This window comes from Sinocyclocheilus rhinocerous, unplaced genomic scaffold (genome assembly GCF_001515625.1).
Source record: "Sinocyclocheilus rhinocerous isolate Xijiao unplaced genomic scaffold, SAMN03320098_v1.1 scaffold968, whole genome shotgun sequence".
In the NCBI taxonomy this organism is placed as follows: domain Eukaryota; kingdom Metazoa; phylum Chordata; class Actinopteri; order Cypriniformes; family Cyprinidae; genus Sinocyclocheilus; species Sinocyclocheilus rhinocerous.
In genome coordinates this window covers 153531-175922 of record NW_015662082.1, presented here as the reverse complement: position 1 = coordinate 175922, position 22392 = coordinate 153531, and the positions used below count along the sequence as shown (strand labels likewise).

At 38.9% G+C, this 22392-nt stretch overlaps 1 protein-coding gene and 1 long non-coding RNA gene across 5 annotated transcripts in view; one reads left to right on the top strand and one right to left on the bottom strand.

Moving 5' to 3' along the window:
* The window catches only part of LOC107727445 (uncharacterized), a 16320-nt gene extending 7772 nt beyond the window's left edge, over positions 1-8548 (bottom strand). Inside the window, exons 1-2 of the long non-coding RNA XR_001638356.1 lie at positions 8256-8548; positions 2191-2196 (exon numbers count right to left, since the gene is read on the bottom strand). This is a non-coding gene — a long non-coding RNA (uncharacterized LOC107727445). The remainder of the gene's footprint in view (positions 1-2190; positions 2197-8255) is intronic.
* LOC107727443 (KN motif and ankyrin repeat domain-containing protein 1-like) overlaps positions 1-22392 on the top strand; it is a 60557-nt gene that overhangs the window by 33405 nt on the left and 4760 nt on the right. For 2 of the 4 annotated variants that reach the window (XM_016537313.1, XM_016537312.1), the window contains exons 3-10: positions 4523-4652; positions 11209-13851; positions 15510-15662; positions 17167-17263; positions 17728-17913; positions 19083-19170; positions 20203-20422; positions 21421-21563. In XM_016537313.1, coding sequence (XP_016392799.1) covers positions 4616-4652; positions 11209-13851; positions 15510-15662; positions 17167-17263; positions 17728-17913; positions 19083-19170; positions 20203-20422; positions 21421-21563 — 3567 coding nt within the window. In that variant the 5' untranslated portion in view covers positions 4523-4615. Of the gene's footprint in view, positions 1-2307; positions 2882-3257; positions 3457-4522; positions 4653-11208; positions 13852-15509; positions 15663-17166; positions 17264-17727; positions 17914-19082; positions 19171-20202; positions 20423-21420; positions 21564-22392 lie in introns of those variants that run through there. The other 2 variants (XM_016537314.1, XM_016537315.1) reach the window with 2 other exon arrangements.

Here is a 22392-nt window from a genome sequence, read left to right as displayed (position 1 = left end):
TAATTATTGATATTCAGTGTCCAGAGAATATTTCTGCAGTGGTTTGGTTCTGATCAGGAGAAAAACCTAAGACTAGTTCGCAAAAGTAGGTTTTGAACATATTTGTGAATAATTAATGAACGATTTGACTGACAGCAATGGTTCTTGAGGCAAAGTTGTGCATTATGAGGAGGTCTATCGAATGATATGCATATTGTGTGGATTTGTGAAACACCACATGATTACTGAGCCAAAAAAGCTCGTTAGCGCCAACTAGTGGCCGTTTTCTTTCAAAATTCTTACAGCCCCTTAAGGCTTTGAGTCGAACATGTCCACCAAGTTTTGTTCTGATCGACCTCCGTTAACCTTGTCCAATAGGTGCCTAAACTTCTTTGGCCAATGGCGGCCATGTTTTTTTAGATACGCGAATGTCCTCATAGACACTTGTGCCCCTTTGGATGAAGACACTGCATACCAATTTTCAAGTCGATCGGACCAACTGTTGCATAGTTATAGTCATTTTTAGTTTTTTTTTGTCTTATAGCGCCACCAAGTGGCAGAACTGCGATTTTTTTTTTATTTGACCAAAGATTGAGCTTGCACACGTGTACCAAGTTTGGTGAAGATATCTCAGTCCGTTCAGGAGTTATAGCCATTTTAGTAAAAATGTTCTCGTCCCTAACAGACTTTTTTGCGTCCCTAAGCGACGGTGAGTTGAAATTTCAACTTTTTTTTGATAATTTTTGATATTTACAGTCCAAAGAACATTTCTGCACTGGTTTGGTTCTATAGCTTGTCTTTGTTGAATAATACAGAACATAAAGAGCTTTAAAAAATAATTGCATATTAAGTCGCAATCGCAATATTGGTAAAAAAAATCGCAATTACATTATTTTCCAAAATCGTTCAGCCCTAAATTTCAGCAGCCATTACTCAAGTCTACTCAGATCCTTCAGAAATCGTTCTATTATGTTAATTTGGTGCTCAAGAAACATTTCTTCTTATTATAAATATTGAAAACGGTTGTGCTGCTTAATAGAATTTTGTAGAAAATATAAATATTTTGTAATATGTCTTTACTGTGACTTTTGATCAATTTTATACTTATTTTATTATATTTTATAATAAAAGTTTGAAAAAAAATTTTTTTTTACTAACCCCAGACTTTTGAATGGACGTGTATCTCAGAGTTCCCCATTTACATAAACTTGGCATGACTCTTCACATTCCATTTTTAAACAAGATTTTAGAGCTCTGGCAGAGGGAAATATGTAAACTTGATATGTTTTTTCTGTATGCCTTCACTAATGTATGAACTAATGCAGTGGTTCTCAAACCTGTCCCGGAGTACCCCCAGCCCTGCACATTTTGTATGTCTCCCTCATCTATCACACCTGATTCAACTCATCAGCTCATTAGTGGAGACTGCAAGACCTGAAGTGGGTGTGTCAGATGGGGAGACATACAAAATGTGCAGTGCTGGGGGTACTTCGTGGAGAGGTTTGAAAACCACTGAACTAATGTATGCTTTCACTACACTTGAAATATAGCACAAGAATCCTCTGCATTCCTCTAAATTTCTCCTTATGTGTTCCAAAGAAGTAAATCATACATGTACAGAAACAACACGATTAAGTAATTATTTTTTACATTTTTCTGTAAATTAACCATTTAAAATGAATTCTGTGGAAGGTGTGATATAATGACAAGTTAGAGGGGAACTAGGTGTGTTGGTGCATTTTTCTAAAGCAATACACCTTTCCACTCCCATTTTAGATCTATCTTCAACAGTAGAATATGTGTGTGTGTGTGTGTGTGTGTGTTTGAATGCAGAGCTTTGTATGGACCTGCACTCCATGTTTAAATGCTGCCTCTAGCTATAGTGTTGTGTCAGATGACTGCCTCGTCATGCTACCCTGCCCTCACCTCTGGAGGTGTGCAATACCTCCCACTAGCATGCCACGTTTCTTGTGTAAGAAATTTTCTGTCACTTTCCCTCTTGTCGCTATTTATGAAACTGTCTTAACATAAAATATAGATAGCAACAAGTCTTTGTATACTCTTTCCTAGTTGCCAGAACTGAATATTTTAATAGTGTAGCAGTACCGATTTATAAAAGGTTTCCAATTTATTTAAACTCTCTTCTTTTCTCATTGGCATTCATTTTCTTGCCCCATATATAGCAAGGCATTATGTGCCCTCTTTGATTACAGATGTCTTAATTTATCAATGATATGTTTTTCAGTAGCTGTCAGTCTTTTCAGAGTCAGTGTTTTCTTTATCGTTCAACTAGTTAATGGCTAGATCCCACTGACGTACCTGAAACAAGTATGAGAACATCTGTCCTTGCTGTAAGCAGTAGACTGTTATAAGTTTAGTGGTGTTTGACTGTGTTGTATCTCTTCTTTCATTTTTCTTTTCAAAGAGATTCCCTCATATTGTAAAATTCAAGTACAGACTTTGCCAACAGGATGTTGAGAATAGGGAGTGACAGTGAATAAAAATTATAAAACACGCCTTTCTGTTTCTTCATGCTATCAGAATGATCCACCTGCAGTTACACGTCAATCTGTGCTGGGCTGACCCTGTTTGCTATTAACAAGCAACCTTGTTGATGCCATTGTGCCAACAGAGGACTTAACATTGAAAGGGTGTTTGATTGGACATCTTCTATTTTTACACAGAGGGTCTCTTGTTAAAGTCTGGTCACTGATCTGTTCAACACGGACGGATACATCCTTTCCTCTTATAGGACCTCTGACATCTGAGCAAGTTAGCTAATCTTAGCTGTAATACACCCTCCACCTTGCATAGACGTTTTGGCTTATAGTTTCCTGCAAGGTTGTAGTAACACCATTCCCTGTGACTATATGTTGAAGAAGTTTAAGAATGACTGAGCAAGGTAGGTGCACTTTTTAGTCTAATGTCACATCTGTATGCATGCACCTTTGCAGCATGACCAAGAAAATGTCTAATGGACGTGCGTTTATATATATATATATATGTATATATATGTATATGTATATACAGTATGTATATGTATGTATATATATTAGGTTTGTCCTCTGTCTTCTATTCATACAAATTTCAAAACTTCACAAACATCAGCTACATTTTGCTTTGGTGTCTGTTGAATAAGACATTGCACAACACTTCTAAGTGGTAACCTCAGTTTGGATGTGAACTTTGGCCATGCTGCATGTGTCTGCCAAAAAAAAAAAAATGACATGTTGTTTTAATTGTAGTTGTAATATGTGAGTTTGTGTTTTTTTGTGTGAGATGGAGGAAATTCCATAACATGTCCTGTATTTCACAATACTCAGACTGGTCCAATCATTGTTTTTACTAGCTTCCCAAGTCTGTGTTCTTCAGAGAACATTGCAGACCTCCCACTGGTCCTTCTTCCTGCCGTTCTTCCACTAGGGGTTTATGAGACCCACCACTCTATCTGCTGCACACATGCATGTCTGCTGCTCCGTCAGCGCTCTGCTGTCTTTAGTATCTAAATGTTTTTTTTAGGCTCATACTGAATGCTGAATTTAGCAATACTGAGTTATATACTTAGTTTTTGATATTACTGATGCTCAAACAGCTTCTCCTTCACACAAAATAAAGTTTGGCATCAGAATCAATATGAATCAATATTAATTTGAATCATTTTGTTTGAGATGGATGCAGATTGTATGCCACTCATTTCTGATCTTTATTTGGGCTTATTGCTTTTGAAGTTGGCCCATCTCCCAGTCTCAGTGCTAATTTAGATTGAGTACAGTTTCATTTTGAAGCTCTTATAAGGTGATTGAGTACCCGACCTTGTTTGGCTATAAGGCTAGCTTTGTCTGGGCTTTTCAATACATGGCAAGTCAAATGGAAAAAAGTAATAAAATTAATAGTTCACCCAAAAGTTATAAAATTCTGTCATCATTTACTTACCCTCATGTTGTTCCAAACCTGTATGACTGACTGACTTTCTTACGTGGAATGCAAAAGGTGTATTTTTCAAGAACATCCTGTCCACTCTTTTACAAATTAATGAAAGTGAATGAGGACTTGTGTTGTCAAGCTCAAAATGACAAAAAAACATCATCAGAAGCATCATAGAAGATGCCAGTGCTCATGTACCAAGTATTTTGAAACTATACAATAGCTTTGTGTGAGAAACAGCCTGAAATTTAATGAGTAAATGATGACAAAATTCTGCTTTTTGAGTTAACTAACATTTCAACTAGGATTTGTCACAAGGTTATTTCTATATGCCCACCATTTGAAGGTTAAGGTTCTGTTTGTTGTTAAATATTAAATGACCTAAATGAATCTCATGTTTTGGTTGAACTACCCGTAAGGTCATGCACACAAGTACAAAATTGCAGCACTAAGGTGCATGACTAAGCTTAGGCCTCACCTATATCAAATCCGAGCCCATGATTTGTTTCACGAACTTCAACTATTTTTTAATTTTTCATAGTGTGTGTTTGTGTATTTGTTTTTGTGAATCATGCATGTGCCATTGTGTCTGACATTTTGTGCTTTGTGTTTTGTCCAGTTTGCAGGTTGCATGGCAAGCTGATTTGATGCATGACATTTGCATGAGTGCATTCAGGCTCTCTGTTGGATTTCAAGCGAAGTGTCTGCGGCAATGTCCCAAACCATGCACGTTAACGGCAATGCCTCAGGTAATACCCCTCCCTTTTAATTAGTCTGATTGTCTAATGATCTGTTCGCTAATGAATCATCAGTGTTTATGCCTATGATTATTCTCAGTTAAAACTGAAGTGTGTAATTTTGGCACCACTAAAGTCACCAAATGGAATTGCAAAAATAATTGCTGTCAAACAGGTTTCCTAAACACTCCTCCCCGTTTTCTAAACAGTCCCACCCCAAACTCACACCATTGGTTGAGCCAATTGTTCTTTGTTGTTTGTTGGACTGGTTGCGATGCTCAAAAAAAAACTAAGATGGAAATAGAGAAAGTTTTTTTTAACATAAAAAGTGTGCAAATGTACACACTTCAGCTTTAACCAAGTGAAGACCCAGGTGAGCATATGAACAGATATATGAACATGAATATATGTATAAACATATGGATATATGAACTACAGATGCTTGTGTGTTTTGAGATGCTAAATATGTAGTATGTTATGTTTTCTGTCATGGTTTCTGTCTATGTATTCTGTTTTCACATTCATTTCATATTTAAAATGTACTGTATGTTTAAAGACTTTTCCGATTATTGGGCAGTGTTTTAGGATACAAGTCTACAATTCTGTTTAAGACCTGCACAGTCCTGCAGGTCTAACACCGTATAGAAGTGTGACTTTCGCAGCATGCAGTGAAATATTGCTTGTCAGCCTTGCCGTGCTCTGAACACACAACCACAACGTCAACACATTCCACTGTGCATTCTTCCTGAAAATAAAGTGAAAGAGCAACAACATAATAAGAAGAACTGTTATGTCAATCACTTTATATTGTGTGATTCAGTAGAAATTAATTGATTTAATGGGTTTTGCTCCATTTTGGCCATGTATCCAGCTTATTGACAAAAGGTCATGTTGATGATACTTTAAATGTCAAGCAGGCATGTTTTTGTTGTAGATTAGAATCATCTTAATGAAACTAACACAGTCAATAGATAGCTTCTTTCTTTATCTTCTTTGGGCGTTTTGGTTGTCTGTGGTTGTTACCTTTGATGTTTGCACAATGAAATTCAGGTCAGCAACAGCCTAAAGCAGATTTTGTGTTGTCTTGGACCCTTTCCATATGGCGGCTCCACAGCAAACTAAGACCAGAGCACTTGGTCTTGAACAAGGCTGCCAAGCTGTGCCATTATGAGGTCTAGAGTTCTAGCTGATTAGCATGTCAACATTGAAGGGCTAATGGACGTGCTAAATTGTTGGACACTAGTATTACGGCCACTTGATTACTGTTGCGTTACAATGTTCGTTGCTATACAAGTGATCTGGTACCTAATTAACATTTAAACATCTTTATAGTTTCTTTGTGTAGTGATTATCGGTAAAGTCAAGCTTTTATTCTGATCTAGAGTGTACAAAGCTTCAAAGCAAATTGCTGTATAAAAAAATAGAAGTACCCTACATGTACCCTGCATGTAATTTACTGCCATTCCTTCTGATATTCTTGGTTCAGTAAGTTACTATTAATATTGGCTGAATTCGCTTTAGTCTGGGATGTATCCCAGGTTTAGTTAATATGAGTGCTTAATACTGAATCGGTTCACTGTTTCTCTGGGTTTCGCTCTGTTATTTCATGGCAGGACTATTCTTAGAGAAGCTTCTCTATCTGTTCCAGCATTGTTGTTGTGCTTGCTTAATGGCTCTGTGTGTGTTTGTTAGTGTGGTCTTGAAAATGACGTGGATTTCTGGGATAATTAAACTGGGAGGCTGACGTGGTTTCCATGGGCCGGGTCAGGAAATACCAGGCCGGAGTGAGAAAAAGGGCCTCTGTTTTCTCTTCTGTGTGTGTGTGTTTGAGAGAAGACTCTGATATGCTCAGACCAGTAGTGCTAGCCTGCTACAGTACTACTTGTCAAACTTCTGTCCCAGTAAGTCACAAAACCGTATTATATTCAGTGCTCTAGGCATTTAAAGGTGGACTGAAGGAATGGCCATTAAGTAAAACAAATTCATTGTTGTAGATACTGAATCACTTAAGTGCATGTCAACTGTCTTTTGCTGTTTTGTATTTTTGTTTTCAGGTTTCAAGCTATTGTGTTAGTAGTAGGGTTGGGTACCGAAACCCAGTACCAATATGGCACCGGTAACTATGTAACCGGTATGTACTAGAACCGAATCAGAACGCAGATTTTGGTGCCTCATTTCGGTGCCATGCCTGAGCGATTGATTGAAATATTTCCTCCGGTTCTCCGAAACCCATATTATCAACAATTTGAGGGTCTTGTACAACATGTTTTTTTTTTTTTTTGTATCCACCAGGAAATATTACACCCCCTGTCCTATTCTATAGCATCAGTGCAGTAGGTAATGTTGTAACTTGCATTGTTAATGTACTGGACTGTTTTAAACAAACTGGCATTGTAAAGATCTGGAGGCCACTGATGTGGGTTTTAGTTTTTGCAGTGCGCATGCCTGAAATGCCTTCTGAAAGACATCGACATGTTCCAGGTGCATGTTTCAAAGATATTTTATATCCATGTTCACAAGTTCCAGCTGGGGCTTACAGGCTTCTTTTGTCATAACATTTGCATATTGAACTGTAATTGGTCATGTTTTCCTTGTATATATTCAACTATTTATAGCTTCAGTGACTGTTGATTCTTGTATGCAGCCATAAAGTTCATAATGATCTTTATATGGTCTTTATTTACTTAATTACTTTTTAGGTAACAATTTCCTACATGTTTTCTTTTGTTTAGGTAAAAATAAATGCACATGTTCACGTTTTCCTGCTTTGAAAGATAACTTGGGTGAAGGTCATTCCTGACATGCTGATCTCTCAAATTTCCATATAGGTTTTGTGGTTAGCAAAACAAGCTTTATGAAGTTTGTTTTTCTTCCCACATCATGGATTTGGGCATCAAAGGCTTGACATTCAAATAGACGTTTATTTTCATTGCTAACATTCAGCAGATCCGTGCCCAAGGTGATCCTGAACCCTGTGAGAGATCCACTGAGATTTCATTGTGTGACATGAGAACTATAAACATTGTCCTCAGAGGTTTGTAATTGGTAATGAATACTCTCATGAGTGTTGTATTGGAATAGAGCGCCAGTGTAATAGGCAGAACCTAAAAGAGGCCAAAAACAAATTCGAACTACAGATTTTAGATAACAGTTTTGTTAAACTTTTGGGTAACACTTTAGTATACTGACCAATTCTCACTATTAACTAGTTGCTTATTAGCATGCATATTACTAGCATATTGGCTGTTTATTAGTACTTATAAAGCATATTTTCGGCATGACCATATTCTACATTCTTACCCAATACCTAAACTTAACAACTACCTTACTAACTATTAATAAGCAGTAATTAGGAGTTTATTGAGGCAAAGGTCATAGTTAATAGATAGTTAATACCGAGAACTGGACCTTAACATAAAGTGTGACCAACGTTTGCAAGGCAGCATGTTGTCTGGTGACAATGTAATGCTGATCGCTCAAATATTTAGCAGCTACTTGTTGACATGCTTTCAGACATTTAGTCAGACAGTTTTTGTTAGACACCATAGATAAGCCATGACCTTTTAAACTCAAAGATTGCGAGGCACACTTGTACTAATGTACCTTTCTGTCCACCTCTTTTAGAATTAGTAGTGCACAGATCAAGCAGGAAAAAGAGCACAGCTGTCTGTGGACATCTTTTTTCAGCTGTTTACATGACACTAATGTTACATTTGGTCAAACATTGTCTTGTGAGATTTTAGCTGAGATAATTCACACCATCCTGTCTGTTGGCAAATGCAAGTGAAAACATATTTAAAAAAAAAAAAGGAAGAAACACCCCTTGTTTCATATTTTAGAAATATTTCCATGTTCAAACCATTTCCCCTCTTCCAAATCAGATACAAATTTTGACCTTTTTAAATGGTCTAGACAGATTGGACAGTCATTAAATCACTCCTAATGTAGACTGAATGTACTTAATATTTTTTTCTTCATATTGACATAATCATTTGTCATTGTTTGAACAATAAAGCTTCCTGTAGATTTCACAGTATTCCATACCACTTATAAACACCATTTACATGGTAAATGGCTCCTTTTGTCCACAAATAACTTTGACAACAGACATGCCAAATGCTCATGTGTCATGTTTGTTTTTTCCACCTACCAGATCTCTTCCTTTTTCTGCTCTCTTACTGGTTGCTGCCATATCCTTACTTTTGTTTTAGCCAATCACATTTTTTCTTAAAAAAAGGTTGCGTCACCCGGCAATGTTCATTTTTTTCCCCCTTGTGTCAAGGACTATAACTTGCAGTCTAAAGCAACCTAGGAGTAGGAAACCTTAGCCTACACCCAATACAGGAGCGGACTACCATCCATTTTAAATTTACACAGGTGGAGTGCGAATATTTGTCTTTATGATATTTTCTGTCTCAGTTTGGTCATTTTTTAATCTTTTACTTGCTGCCAGGTGGTTGCTGAACTTTAGACCAGCCTAGTTCACACCATTCAAAGTGCTTTCCATCATAGAGTAAGTTTGCGTCAGTACGTTGCCCGTAACATAAACTATTTTGATCTGAACATCCTCAAGGCTGTTTTTGTATCTAATGGTGGGTAGTGTAATTCTAGACTGCTAAAAGAGAGTGTGGGTGGATTATTCTTGGAGCTGCTTGTCACACTGCTTTCATTTGTTTCCCTCGTTTCTCGCTTGCCCCTTTAGTGTTGCAGGTTTACACCCCACCCCCCCTCACCAGTGAGGTCAGCACTCAGCTGCCCAAGTGTCTGTTCCTCGTACCAGACAAGCCTGTCTCGCTCTCCATGACATTACTGTTGTGCTCTTGCTATAGTCAGCAAAGCTAGCTGGTGTGTTGAACAAGCTAGCATTTGTTACAGTGCAAATACAGTAAAAGAGGTTTGGTCAGTGAGGTTGAATTGTTGCGCGGTTAAATAAAGAATATTTATGTAACCATATATTGGTGTTTTGAACATAGTTCACATTAAGGAGCAGCAAAAGCTTAAATGAAGCTTGTATTATGTGTCTGCTGAGTTTAGGCTCCTTAATATGACAAAGACATGCCTAGAAAGAGTGCTTAAAAAAGGACCACTGTTTGAAGGGGTTACGAAGTGTTTAAAGAACACTTTGAGAGAGGCAAGACAGAAGAAACAGTGTAAGTGCTGCATGATTGGTGGAGGCATTTAGCCTATCACAGGCTGCGCTGAGCTAGGCTAAGTTTACACCAATAGTGGAATTTTTTTCCCCTTATGGAGTGAAGGTTGAGAAAGTGCTCAGTGAGTGAGGGGAGGCAGCCTGCAGCTTGTTCTAGTTATAAAACTCTATTACGGCTTGTAAGGGAACAGGCGCCGCTTCATGAGGACTGCTGTTTGACTTGGGGTAAGTGACGCTTGAACAATGAGGGATTAGGTTGCCTTAACCTTCTCAAAACCCCTTTCAATTAAGTTTACATAAGGGACACGGAAGGCAGTGTTACATGGTCAAGTAAACTTTCTAGCTTTTTACATATTTCCTTAAAAGGTACAAAGAAAATGTATTTAATGGTTTGTTGATTGTTCTTAATGCACTGTGTCTGCTCTCTAAATCATCAAAAAGTGTGTTGGCTTCCAGAGAGTTAATCTGTCGAACTGATGGGAGGAATTCTCTGTCTGGTGAGGAATTTGGACTGTGATATAAGCTCTGTTGATGGATATTCCTTGGCTTCTAGCTAAAAAGAAACCATTAAAGTTTTTGCCTCTCTGTGAAGCCATTTCTTGTCTGCTAGGTAGTGAGTGAGTGAAATGTTTAAGGTATTGCCAGTTGCATTGAACCAAATACATCTTTGGGTAGAAAGAAATATTTGCTCTCCTTGTTTTCCCTTAACCCCACCCCCAGTTACCCTCCCCTTGCAAATGCTCAGCAAACATATGGAGTTTGTTTTGCCATGAAGTTGTGCAGAATACATCTTTACAATCTGGTGTTGGAAATCGATAGATGGAAATTTCAGTTTCTGTTAGTTAATGGTTTGACTCTTCTTGGAAAAATCTTAATGTATTGTGTAAGTGTAAAGGGGTGTTGTAATGACTGACTCACACTGTTATGATTACTGGGTATGACAGTTGTGATCACACCATTATCACACCTTTGGGCTTACAACCACAGGAGTGACACCTTTTGGTAAGAGACTTACATACTGTATATGTCTTAATGTAACAGGGAATGGCGAACCATTCTGTCAAAAAGATAATTTATTTTTTAGACTCTGTACTCTTTCTATGTAGTAATCAACTTTTTAGACTAGCTGGCTGTTTTAATCAATACATTTTTTGTTGTTATTGTATTGCTTTGGCTTCAATACCACATATTGGTGTATAATATTTGTGTAATATTGCATAAAGGAAATTATCATATTTGGGGATATTTGCATTCACAAAGTTATATGGTGTTACAGAGCTTTAAAAAATTTAACCAATTTTAAGGACCGATTATACATTTTCTTCTCTGACATTTTGGATATTTAAAAAAAATAATTGAATAAATTGTAGAGTGATTAGATAACATATTCAACTAATTTAACTTTTTTTTTTTTTTCAGAAAAAGATCATGATGAGAAGGACCCTTACTGTTTGGAAACCCCATATGGTTATCAGCTAGACCTGGACTTCCTTAAGTATGTGGATGACATCGAGAGGGGCAACACCATCAAGAAGCTAAACATCCAAAGGAAGCCAAAAGTGTCCAGGTCTGTGCCGCCGCCTCAGAGCAGTTGCAGTGGCCAGACTGAGTGGACTTCAACAGACTCCTTGTCCTCTTCTAACAGCGATGAGAGCAAACAGTTGCCCGTCTACTTTATGCCTCAGAACCAGGTAGCCCCCCCTGGCCATACTGCCCACGTCCATGAAGCTCCCCAAGCCTTTGTGAACGTCCCTGAGACCAAGCAGCTGCTGCCTCCACCTTCTCCCCGCCTTCTTCGCCATAATCCCCAGGTGGAGAAAACACTGATGGAGACCCGAAGGCGACTGGAACAGGAGCGGCTCCTGATACAGCCACAAGTCAATGAGCCGCCTCGTCGGCGACTAGCCAGTTTTGGAGGAATGGGCTCTTCCAGTTCCCTGTCCTCTTACAGTGGCTCCTATGGGCCAAGCCAGGTTTCACCCAACTCACATTCTTTTCAGCATAATGGACATCTAGGCAATGGCGAGTACAACCTCTACTTCACATCCTCTATGGGCAGTTCGATCCGCCACAGTCCCTTCAGCTCAGGCATGACCACACCAGTGACCAATGTTAGCCCCCTGCACCTCCAGCACATTCGAGAACAGATGGTAGTGGCTCTAAAGAGACTAAAAGAACTGGAGGAGCAAGTAAAGACCATCCCAATCCTTCAAGTCAAGATCTCAGTCTTGCAAGAAGAAAAAAGGCAACTAGTGTCTCAGATGAAGAACTCCAAGGTAGCGGGGCAAAGTCCAGGTGGAGGCTTCAGGAAGCGCGCCTATAGTGTTGGCAGTGCTGATCAGTATGAGCCACTGACCCAGCTCAGGACAGGCTCTGAACTTCACATTGAGGAGATGGAGAATACTGAGCAGAGCACTCAAAGGCTACAAGAGTTCAGGCAACTGACGACTGAAGTGGAGGCTTTGGAGAGGAACCTGCAGGATAATGGTGAGAAAAGGAAGCACAGCTTACACCAAACAGAGGAAAAAACAAACCAAAACGTCCAGCGGTGGAGGCGTGAGAGCAAGTCCATTGGTGTCGGAGCTGATGAGAACATGAACAATGTGGTTGTATATCGGAGGTCACCTGGGCAAAACAGAGATGTGGCTGTGGGAACAGAGCAGGAGTTGAGGAGCACAGGAGTTGGTGTGACTGAAGCCATGCTAGGTATGAGTAGTGAAGTAGAAGCTGAAATGGAGATGCAGCACCAGACTATCGAAGCCCTGAAAGAAAAGATCTACAGACTGGAGGTTCAACTTAAGGAGACCACCCACCAAATGGAAATGGGAAAGCTAAAGCTTCAGCTTCAAGTGGCTGGATCGAGAAAAAAGGCCGACAAGGGTATGATGGCAAGGCCAGAGATGTACAGCACTTCAGTGGAGGCCAGAGTGTCCACACAGAGCCAAGGTGTGGGCAACCATGTTGAATTTAGCAATGCAAGCACAAATCATGTCCAACAAATGAATTCAGTAGGCATTATTTGCAGACCAGAGACAAGGCATGTTTCGGTGGGTCCGGAGTTGCCAATGGAGCAGTGGGTTGTACAAGAACGTGCTGAGGTTAAGGATCAATGTGTTGGCAGGCAGGTCATGATGTGCAACCAGAGTGTGGGAATGGAATTAAGTGTATGTGAAATGGGGATCAACACTGAATTAACAGCCGAAGGTTTAGGACTTTGCAAACCCAAGGCTGAACAAGCTAAGGAGTTCAGGTCTATTGGATGTGGAGATTGTTCAGTGGATGTAATGGTCAGACCCATCAAGGAGATGGCAACCCAGAGCACAGCAACAGATGAAGTTCACAGAACTGACTTTGGAGTCATGGTCTTACCCATGTGTGCCTCACAGTACACAAACACAGAAATTGAGACAATAGGCAAGTTAACCAATACAGACAAGGTAGTTCTTACTGATTCCTGCACCAGTACACAGCCATACTCAAAAGACAAACAAGTTAGCACTATACCAGTGGAGACTCGTACAATTGCCATTGGCGATGGTCTTGTAAAAGATGTGCCGGCCACATTAAAAACTCGCTCAGTTTCAGTAGGTACTACAGCATCGGAAGAAGGTATGCATGACAAGTCGCCATCTTGCAAAACCAAAGAGACTGGGGTTGGCCTCACAGACATATATGAAAACTTTTTAGTTGGTCAGAAGACAAGGAACATTGCATGTGGCCCTTCTCAGTCTCCTACCCCGATCCAAGTTGAGAGTGTTCCTGTGGAATCAATGTCATCAGCAGGACCCATTCACTCACAGGCTGGGGCAGGTGTGGGACTTGATCACTACATAGAGAGAGTGCAGAAGCTCTTGCAGGAACAGCAGATGTTGCTTGCTCAGAACTACAGTGAGCTGGCAGATGCATTTGACCCACCTCAACAATCCCAGTTTAGTTCCATCAACTGTGAGCTGGTTACAACTCTATCATCCATCAATTCAGTTATGAAGTATGGAAGTATTGAGGAACTCTCCAATGTGGATCTTCTGAGGCAGAAGGAGAACTCAGACCACACCGTGAAAGGTTAGTTTCAGTTTGATTGATCCTACATGCTCAATGTTTTTTAGGACCACTGCTGATTTTTAAACAGGTCTTGTTACAAGGACCTCATTCATCTGGTCTAGTTCTAGTCAGTATAAATTAATTGTTGTTAAATATTTGTTTTAATTATCATATGTGCAATATTTCACATGAACCAAAACTTGAACCAAAGAACATACATGCAGAACAAGAAAAGTATCACTGAAATATGTTTAGTATAAAGCACTGCTGTGCTCCAAGTTGCTGTTTAAACTCAGGCCCCACTTTCCTGCTGAGTATGGTGAGGAATAGGGATGAGACAAAAGGGTACACGGTGCATTTGCGTCTCTAATGATCCCTGACACGATTTGACAGGGCAAAGTTTTCTCTGACCCTGAAAAATACATGGGAGCTTTGGATATAATCCAACAATGATCTCATCTCTTTTGGAAGGCAGCAGCTTGTGCTAAATGGCTAGTTGTTGTCTTTGCTGATGCTGATTCATAGGTCCTCAGTGTTATGTAATGGGAAAGAAGCTTTGTGTAAAGACTTTCTCTCTATAGGACCAGACTCGGGGAGCATCAAAAGTATCATTAAGTATGTGCACAAGTACTTCATGTTTTTTTTCCAAGAAAGGCTTAAAAAAATCACAAGAATCTAAAAGTTCTCTTTTCTTTAGAAATGCCAGGCTTTTAGCATGAGTTTTTATGGAATGCTCTGAAGTTATAAATAACAGTTGCTTCCACTCTGCAGGGACTCGAGAGATAGAATTTTTTTAACATGCACATCAGAGGATTATGGCCAATGGTCAGTCTAAAGTGCTGCCAAGATTTTAGTGTTTCCAGGTCTGCTGTGGACTGATTTGATTCTACAGTAGATAAAGCAGGAGATGTGCTCAGGTATTCACCATATCAGACGTTCTTTTGCAGAAATAGTTTTATTACATTACTACTTTTGGTTCATGGCAATGAAAGACCATCTGACATGAAGAATATCTAGAGACTAGAAATCAGATTCATACCATAATCATTGCACATATTATCTTAAACTGTGAGAGAATCCTTAAGCACACTATTCTGATTGTGTGTTGTCCAAAGTTTTTTGGCAGGAGCTATATTATAATGTCTTGGAGGTATAATTTGAGAGTGAATAATTATGAACAGTATCGTACCTTATTTGCAGCTGCTCCTAGAAAAACCATAGCTGATTGGTTGATTTGCAAGGCCACTGTCGGTGGCATCCCACAAGTCTAAATATAAGCAGCTACTAACATATCTATACCAAAATTTAGTGTCATTTTTGTCTGTTGCTGTGTAATTTTGTAGGATTTAGCTTTATCAGTTGCAAAGTTGTTTGCTTTTATACAGCTGAAAGTTTTTTTTTTCTTTTAGTTTTTTTGTACATTCATGTTAAAAATGAGTTATTTTAAGCTCTGCAAGGATGAATTTCAGATATTCAAGATACAAACAACAACAAAAAATTCCTGATATTTTTGTTCCTTATCACATGGATCAGCAAAATAACATAAAAAAAATAATCATTTTACTTTCATTTTAAGATTTGATTGTCCTGAGGTATGAACAAATGTATGCTGTTTTAAAGAAATGAATTATTGTACCTCATGTCTGCCTTTTTTCTGTCTTCTCATCCTATTTATCCAGAAACACAGATGGTCAGTGCGGTTCGTTCCCACTCGAATAGTTTGAGGGCAGAGGTCGCACCGATAGAAAATGTGTGTATTGACGATGCACATGAACATTGTACAGCAACACAGAAAAGCCGCATGGACCAGCAAATGTCCACAGCATTGCATGGTATGTCCATTTCTGTCACTAAACAAGAGAGATCTATATTGAACATATATTTTTGCAGATACAGTCAGTTGTAGTTTGACAGTCATTGTGATGATTTGAAGTTCTTGCTGCCAAGTTCCTGCTGTGTTTCCATGTGTGCTGTCAACTGATTCAGCTCTAGATAAATCAGGAGATGTGTTGAGGTATTCTCAATATCAGACATTCTTCTGCAGAAATGTTTTTATTACATTAACTACCATTGGCTCATTGCAATGAAAGACCATCTGATATGATGAATATCTAGAGACTAGAATTCAGATTCACACCAAAATCTCTGCACATATTATCTTAAACTGTGAGAGAATCAGAAAACACACCATTCTATGATCTTAAATTGTCCTTTTTTCAAGCAACTTTGTTTTGGCAAGAGCTATATTATAATGTCTTGGAGGTATAATTTGAGAGTGAATAATTATGTACAGTATCATACCTAGAAAAACAAGGCCTAACAAGGCTTAGCAAGGCCTCTATCGGTGGCATCACACAAGTCTAAATGTATATATTTATATTTCATTATTTTAGCGTTAAACAATCAATTTCTAAGTTGTTTGCTTTTATACAGCTGAAAGTTTGTTTTTTGTTTTTTTTGAAAATGCATGTGTTGATTTGACGTGCTGTATGACTGTGATTAACCATCATAAAAGAAGCCACATCTTCATGTTGAACTCCCCTTGATGGATGGCTTTATTGATTAAACAACCCTTGTGTTGACTGCCTCAGGAGAGCATGTAACAGATTCAAGACGCATAGTTCCCAGGATACAACTGCTCTCACCTGTCAAAATAAGGGAAACTTGGATAATGAGTACCTTTACCGCATACAATGTTAGAGACACAGACAGTTAGAGGGAGTGTGTCCATCTGTAGGGCATGTTCTGGCAGCTCTCAGAACTGTTCTTTTTTCAGTCTCTGTGGAGAGGGGCGGCGATCCTCTTCGGTATTTGGCAGAGCAAAGCCTGTACTTAACATGTTTGCCATAGCTTTAGGCTGTGGGATGTGTTTCTTTTGCTTCACATAGGTTTTTTTCCCCCAAAACTCATGTTTGATATGCAACGTTTTTTTTGACTATTAGTACTTGATTATTCTTTCTTCTGTTGAAAATTACAACAAGTGTTGGAAACTGTACATGTCTGTCAGATTTGGAAATGTAGCCAGCTCCAGCTTATGGTCTTGATTAGCTGTTGCTGGCTAATGTAGATATAGCTTTTTCATTTCCCATAACAGCAATAACAATGAATATCATAATTAATCTTGATGTCAGCTTTATGCATTTCTTTCCATTTTGATAGGGTGTGTAGATTTTTGTCAACATTTGTGGTGGAGAGAAAATATTACTTGTAGATCTATATTTCAAAACGTGACCACTATTTATACCCGGAATAATATTTGATTTAAAATGTTAACATTTTGGCTCCACTTTAATGATAAAAAAATAATTGATTGCCTGCATTTCTTTTTTCTATTAGGCAATCAGAGCGCCCTGAAGTCCATCATGAAGAAAGACGGTCATCAGGGACCTAATGGCACAAAAAAGAACTTGCAGTTTGTTGGTGTAAATGGAGGGTAGGTTCTCTCTCTCAGTATGAGGAGTAGAGACCTTTATTATGTAAGAAGTGTTTTCTTAAAAATTCTTTCTCAGCTGATGTTGGTCATAAGGGCTATAGCCAGCTGGTCATTTTTTGTTTTTACGGTTTACTTTTTTCTATGGCTACAGTTTTTTTTTTTTCTACTTAGATATCTATTTATTTTTTCTTTTTTACGGCACAAGCTTACTTTTTTGAAACACATTTTTTTTTGACAATTAGCTGTCAATTCTAACTTGTGCTGGAGAGGAACAAGAGACCACAAAGTGATATGACACATGAAAGTAGCAATGGTATGTTGCCATGAAGAGCTATGAAATAAACAGTTTAGCAGTCATTTTACAAAATCATTGTCACAGTTGAACAATCAGAATCAAGTATTCCAGAGTGCATGTAAGTATGCAATTATTCAACTATGTGCAAATCTGTGCTTGTCATGTCTAGGTATGAGACGACATCGAGTGATGATTCCAGCTCAGAAGAGAGCAGCTCCTCTGGGTCAGAGGATGAAGAGGAGGACAAAGACAAGATGGTGAATGTGAGAGAGAGGAGGAAAGAAGAATTCAGGAATAATGAAGCAGTGGATGAAGACAGAGACACTGAAGATTTAGGCCAAGACAAAAGGCAGAGGCAAGTATTGCCAGTAACTCTTAGATCCAGATGCAACAAGTGATTCATAGTTCAGTGTTGCACCATTTATGACTGTAGACCAATTGAAGAGTCTCTTGCATCAGAAAGAGAATGTAAGGTATTTTGGATGTTAATTATGCAGTTTTTAAAAGATGAAAGTAGACAGTTTGGAGGCACAAATGAAACCTCAGATCTGTATAATCATATCAGGTAAGAACCCTGCATACCAAGCCTGACATGAGTTATGAGAAAGAGTACTAAAGTACTACCCTTCATAATCTTAAAGAAGTCCTCTTTCCACCTGGAATTAATATTATTTCATATCTGGATAGTATCTGGATATTCTTTAGCTGGAATACTAAAAGAATGCTTCTTTAGCTACACTTTGCATTTCAATGCGTGTCCAGTGTAATCGATGAGAGAGCGATTACACGGGACACGCAAAATGGAAAATGCCATTCATTACATACAACAATTTACAAATAAAAAACAAACAAACAATTACAGAGTTTTAAATGTATTCATTCATTAAAAAAAAAAAAAAAAAAAAAGAATGTATCTGGTCTGTTATGTTTCCCAAGTGTTCCAACAGTAAAATATGCTAAGAGAAATTAGAAGTGAAGGGGGAAAAATAATAGTTTAAAGCACCAAATCAAAATAAACTAGGAGAGAGATCTGAGTGAGGATTTGGGGAGAGAAATAAGAGACACCAAGTGTAGTCCAGAAGAATAATTCATGGGATATTGTTCATTAAATTGCATAACCAGATCACAAGGCCGCAGTGTCTGTTGTCTTTTTCACATTGTGAAAGCCAAGAAGCTACACGTCTAAGACAAAAAGAGCTCTAGCCACAGATGTTCTTAAAAAAATACCAAGCAGATTTTTTTTCTAATGAGTAAAAATAGAGCATGACTGAAAACTGACTCAATCCTTGAGTTGTGGATAATAAATATTTTCAGCACAACCTCTATATTAAAGATTACCTACTTGGATGCAGATAATGAAAATACATTAGCATTTACATATTTGTCAAATGTGGTCAGAGTCCAGAATCCCTGTTTCCACTTGTGATTAAAAAAACTCTATAATTTTACACAGGGTTCTTTGTCCGATGCTGGTTAGTACTCAGAAGTGTCATGCATTTAATAATTTTTTTTTGTTCTTCCCAGGTACGAGTTGAATGAGAAGATGCTCTCTGCATGCAACATGCTGAAATCCCACCTCAACGACCCCAAGGCTTTATCTAGTAAAGATTTGGTAAGTTTTAGCTGTGTCTAATCCCTCAGTCCACACACACACAAAAATCTGTGCTTCCAGATTATTAAAATTATTTGGTGAAATCCTCTCTTTTCTAAACACTTTTGATGGTTCTTAGTAAGCAATCTTGCCAAACAAACAAGCGATTCAAAGCAAATTGGAGTTTTAGGGCCATATTTACTAAACAGGGCAAATTAGCTTGAGAGTGCAATTCCAAAAAAGCGCTAATGGGAGTGGACATTTCTGCGGGTGATTTACTGACAATGCGCAAATGAAAGAACACAGCCAGATCATTTCCATAATGACCAACACAATCTACAAAGAGCAGGGCAAATTAGTGTCTGCTTTAAGATATGCCTTTTTGGAGCATTAAATAATGGCGCAAATACCAGTAATTTGACGAGTGCAAATGTTAGTAAATCGCGTTGGGCGATTCATTTTAATACAATCCTCCCATAAATTTTGCGTCTGAAAGGGAAACTCCTATAAATGCATATTCTATAAGGTTAGGCACAAAAATAACTGTGTCCAAGCCATTTCAGCACTAATTCTTCACTGCGTGTCTGACAGTAAATCTTGAAAGTGCTATTTCAACGCCAAAAGATGATCTGCGCTGGTGTAAGCTGTTAGTAAATCAGGCCCTTAGATGTTTCTTCTAGCTGTGCTTCACCGCACCTGAAACGGGAAGGATATTGGCTCCTTTGTGGTTAACGTGGTGTAAAAGAATGCTGGATCAACACTTATTTCTGCTGACCCCCTCCCAGCTGTGCGATAACTGGGCTACTGTTAAGGCTTGGGTTAAGTCAAAGCTGCATTTGTCCTGAATTTCAGAAAAGCTGTGTCTGATAATTGAACATCATTTAGACTAATTAGGATCATTATGTAACAAGATCCTCGACGTTTCTCTTTGTTTTGATTCTGTTTACAAATTTTATGGTTTTACTTTGATTTTGAGGTTCCTTCCATGTTATAGGCAGGAACTGTTACTACAATACTGATCTTGATCATATTTATCATTTTGTGTCATTCCAGAGGTCATATGTGAACACAGTGCAGCACGAGTGGTTCCGAGTGTCCAGTCAGAAGACGGCCGTAGCGGAGATGGTGGAGGACTACCTGAATGCTTTCAGAGGCATCTCCCCTGCCCTGCTGCAACACATCGTAAACATGGCCGATGGCAACGGCAACACTGCCCTCCATTACAGTGTATCCCATTCCAACTTCCACATTGTGAAGAAGCTGCTGGATGCTGGTAAGTATTTGACTCACATTCAACATTTTCACATTTTTTAAAGCCACTTACAACCAGCTTTTTAGCACAGTGGTGATGGACAAGTGTGAAGGTGCATGTTGATCTTGCTGGGGACCCATAAGCATGAATAAAGAGTCACATTGTCTGATGTGATCAGATCTCAAAACACTTTGGGCCCATTTAGCCATGTAGTTAGTGCTGTCCATTTGCGATTGGATCACCAGAGACTAATGTTAACACCAGGTGTAAACAGTCAGAAAGACTTGCCGGTGGTCTTTTGATTTGTGCCGGTAAACAACCACCCAGAAACCACAATAATTTCAAAATTGATAATAGTTAGAAATGTTTCTTGAGCACCAAATCAGCATATAGAAATGATTTCCAAGGGATCATGTGACACTGAAGACTGGAGTAATGGCTGCTGAAAATTCAGCTTTGGCATCACAGGAATAAATTGCTGTAATATTTCACAGTATTACTGTTTTACTGAATTTTAGATCAAATAAATGTAGCATTGGTGAGCATAAGAGACTTCTTTCAAAAAAAAATTTAAAAAAAGAATCTTATTGACCCAAAACTTTTGAACGGCAGTGTATATAAGCTAATAGCTAATCCTCCAGCCACATTCAGAATCATGTTATTTCCCACTATTCCTCCTCCAAAAAGCTCCAAAGACCTCTGTGAATACCAATGATGAGGTGCCTTGACTCCAGAAAATAAAAGCCCTTTATCCCAATGCCTTTATGCTCCTCTACTATCTGACTCTTTTGGTGCAGCCCCCATTGTCTCAATTGTCTGCTTCCATTCTCAGACCCTCTAGCCATCTTTGCCCCATTGCAAGTCAGTGAATCCCTGCTTTGGTCCTTCTCTTCTTCTACAACCCATGACTCTCAGTCTGAATAACCTGCATGTCCCCTCTCTTAAGTTCAAACAACAGACGGCCTCCTTCCAAATGCATTTACTACAAGGGTTCCCTTGTTCTCTCTGTCTCATCACAGATGTCTGCAATGTCAATCAGCAGAATAAGGCGGGCTATACTCCCATCATGTTAGCAGCGCTCGCTGCCGTGGAGGCCCCGAAGGACATGAGGGTGGTTGAAGAGCTGTTCAGCAAAGGAGATGTCAATGCAAAAGCCAGCCAGGTTAGTGTAATTCTACTGTTGCACTTGAGCATTGCTTTAAACTAACACATGAAAAGTATATATTTATTCTTAGTAAATATTTTTTCGTATATTGAATATACTGTATGGTAGTGCTGGGCGGTATACTGGTTCATACCGAATACCGGTGTTTATTTTTGTTATGATATGAATTTTTAATACCGGTGTATGTCGCTTTAACAATGTTCGGAACGCGACACTGTTTGAAAGGGGTCAACACCCGGTCATGCATGAAAAAAAAAATACCGTCATGTACCGTGAAACCGGTATAATTTTGAAAAATACCGTAATATAAATTTTTGGTCATACTGCCCAGCACTACTGTATGGTAATACCTGACAATAGCCTATGGCCATTTCTTTAACATTAGATAAATTAGGTATCATGAACTCACAATTAAAAGGGTCATATGATGCGATTTCAATTTTTCCTTTCTCTTTGGAGTGTTACAAGCTCTTGGTGCATAAAGAAGATCTGTAAAGTTGCAAAGACTAAAGTCTCAAATCCAAAGAGATGTGGATCGCCGGATCGGCTTTCACCGTGGACGAAGCGGAGTCCAGCCCGGGGTCGTCACATGTGGTTGCCGCAAGCCCGCCGTTCTCAAGTCCGCCGGCCGTTCCTCACTCTAACCCGCCGGCCTCCGCTCACTCAAGCCCGCAGTGTGTGACGCATTTTATAAAGGACTGTTTCCTGAACCTGCAGAGTAGCCTACAATGGGTCTGTGCTCAAAGGCTGTTCTATAAAGTGGGGCAGTTCCAACTTTGCAAGAACAGTCTGGCGCCTCTGACTCACAGCCTGTAAGTATGTTTTT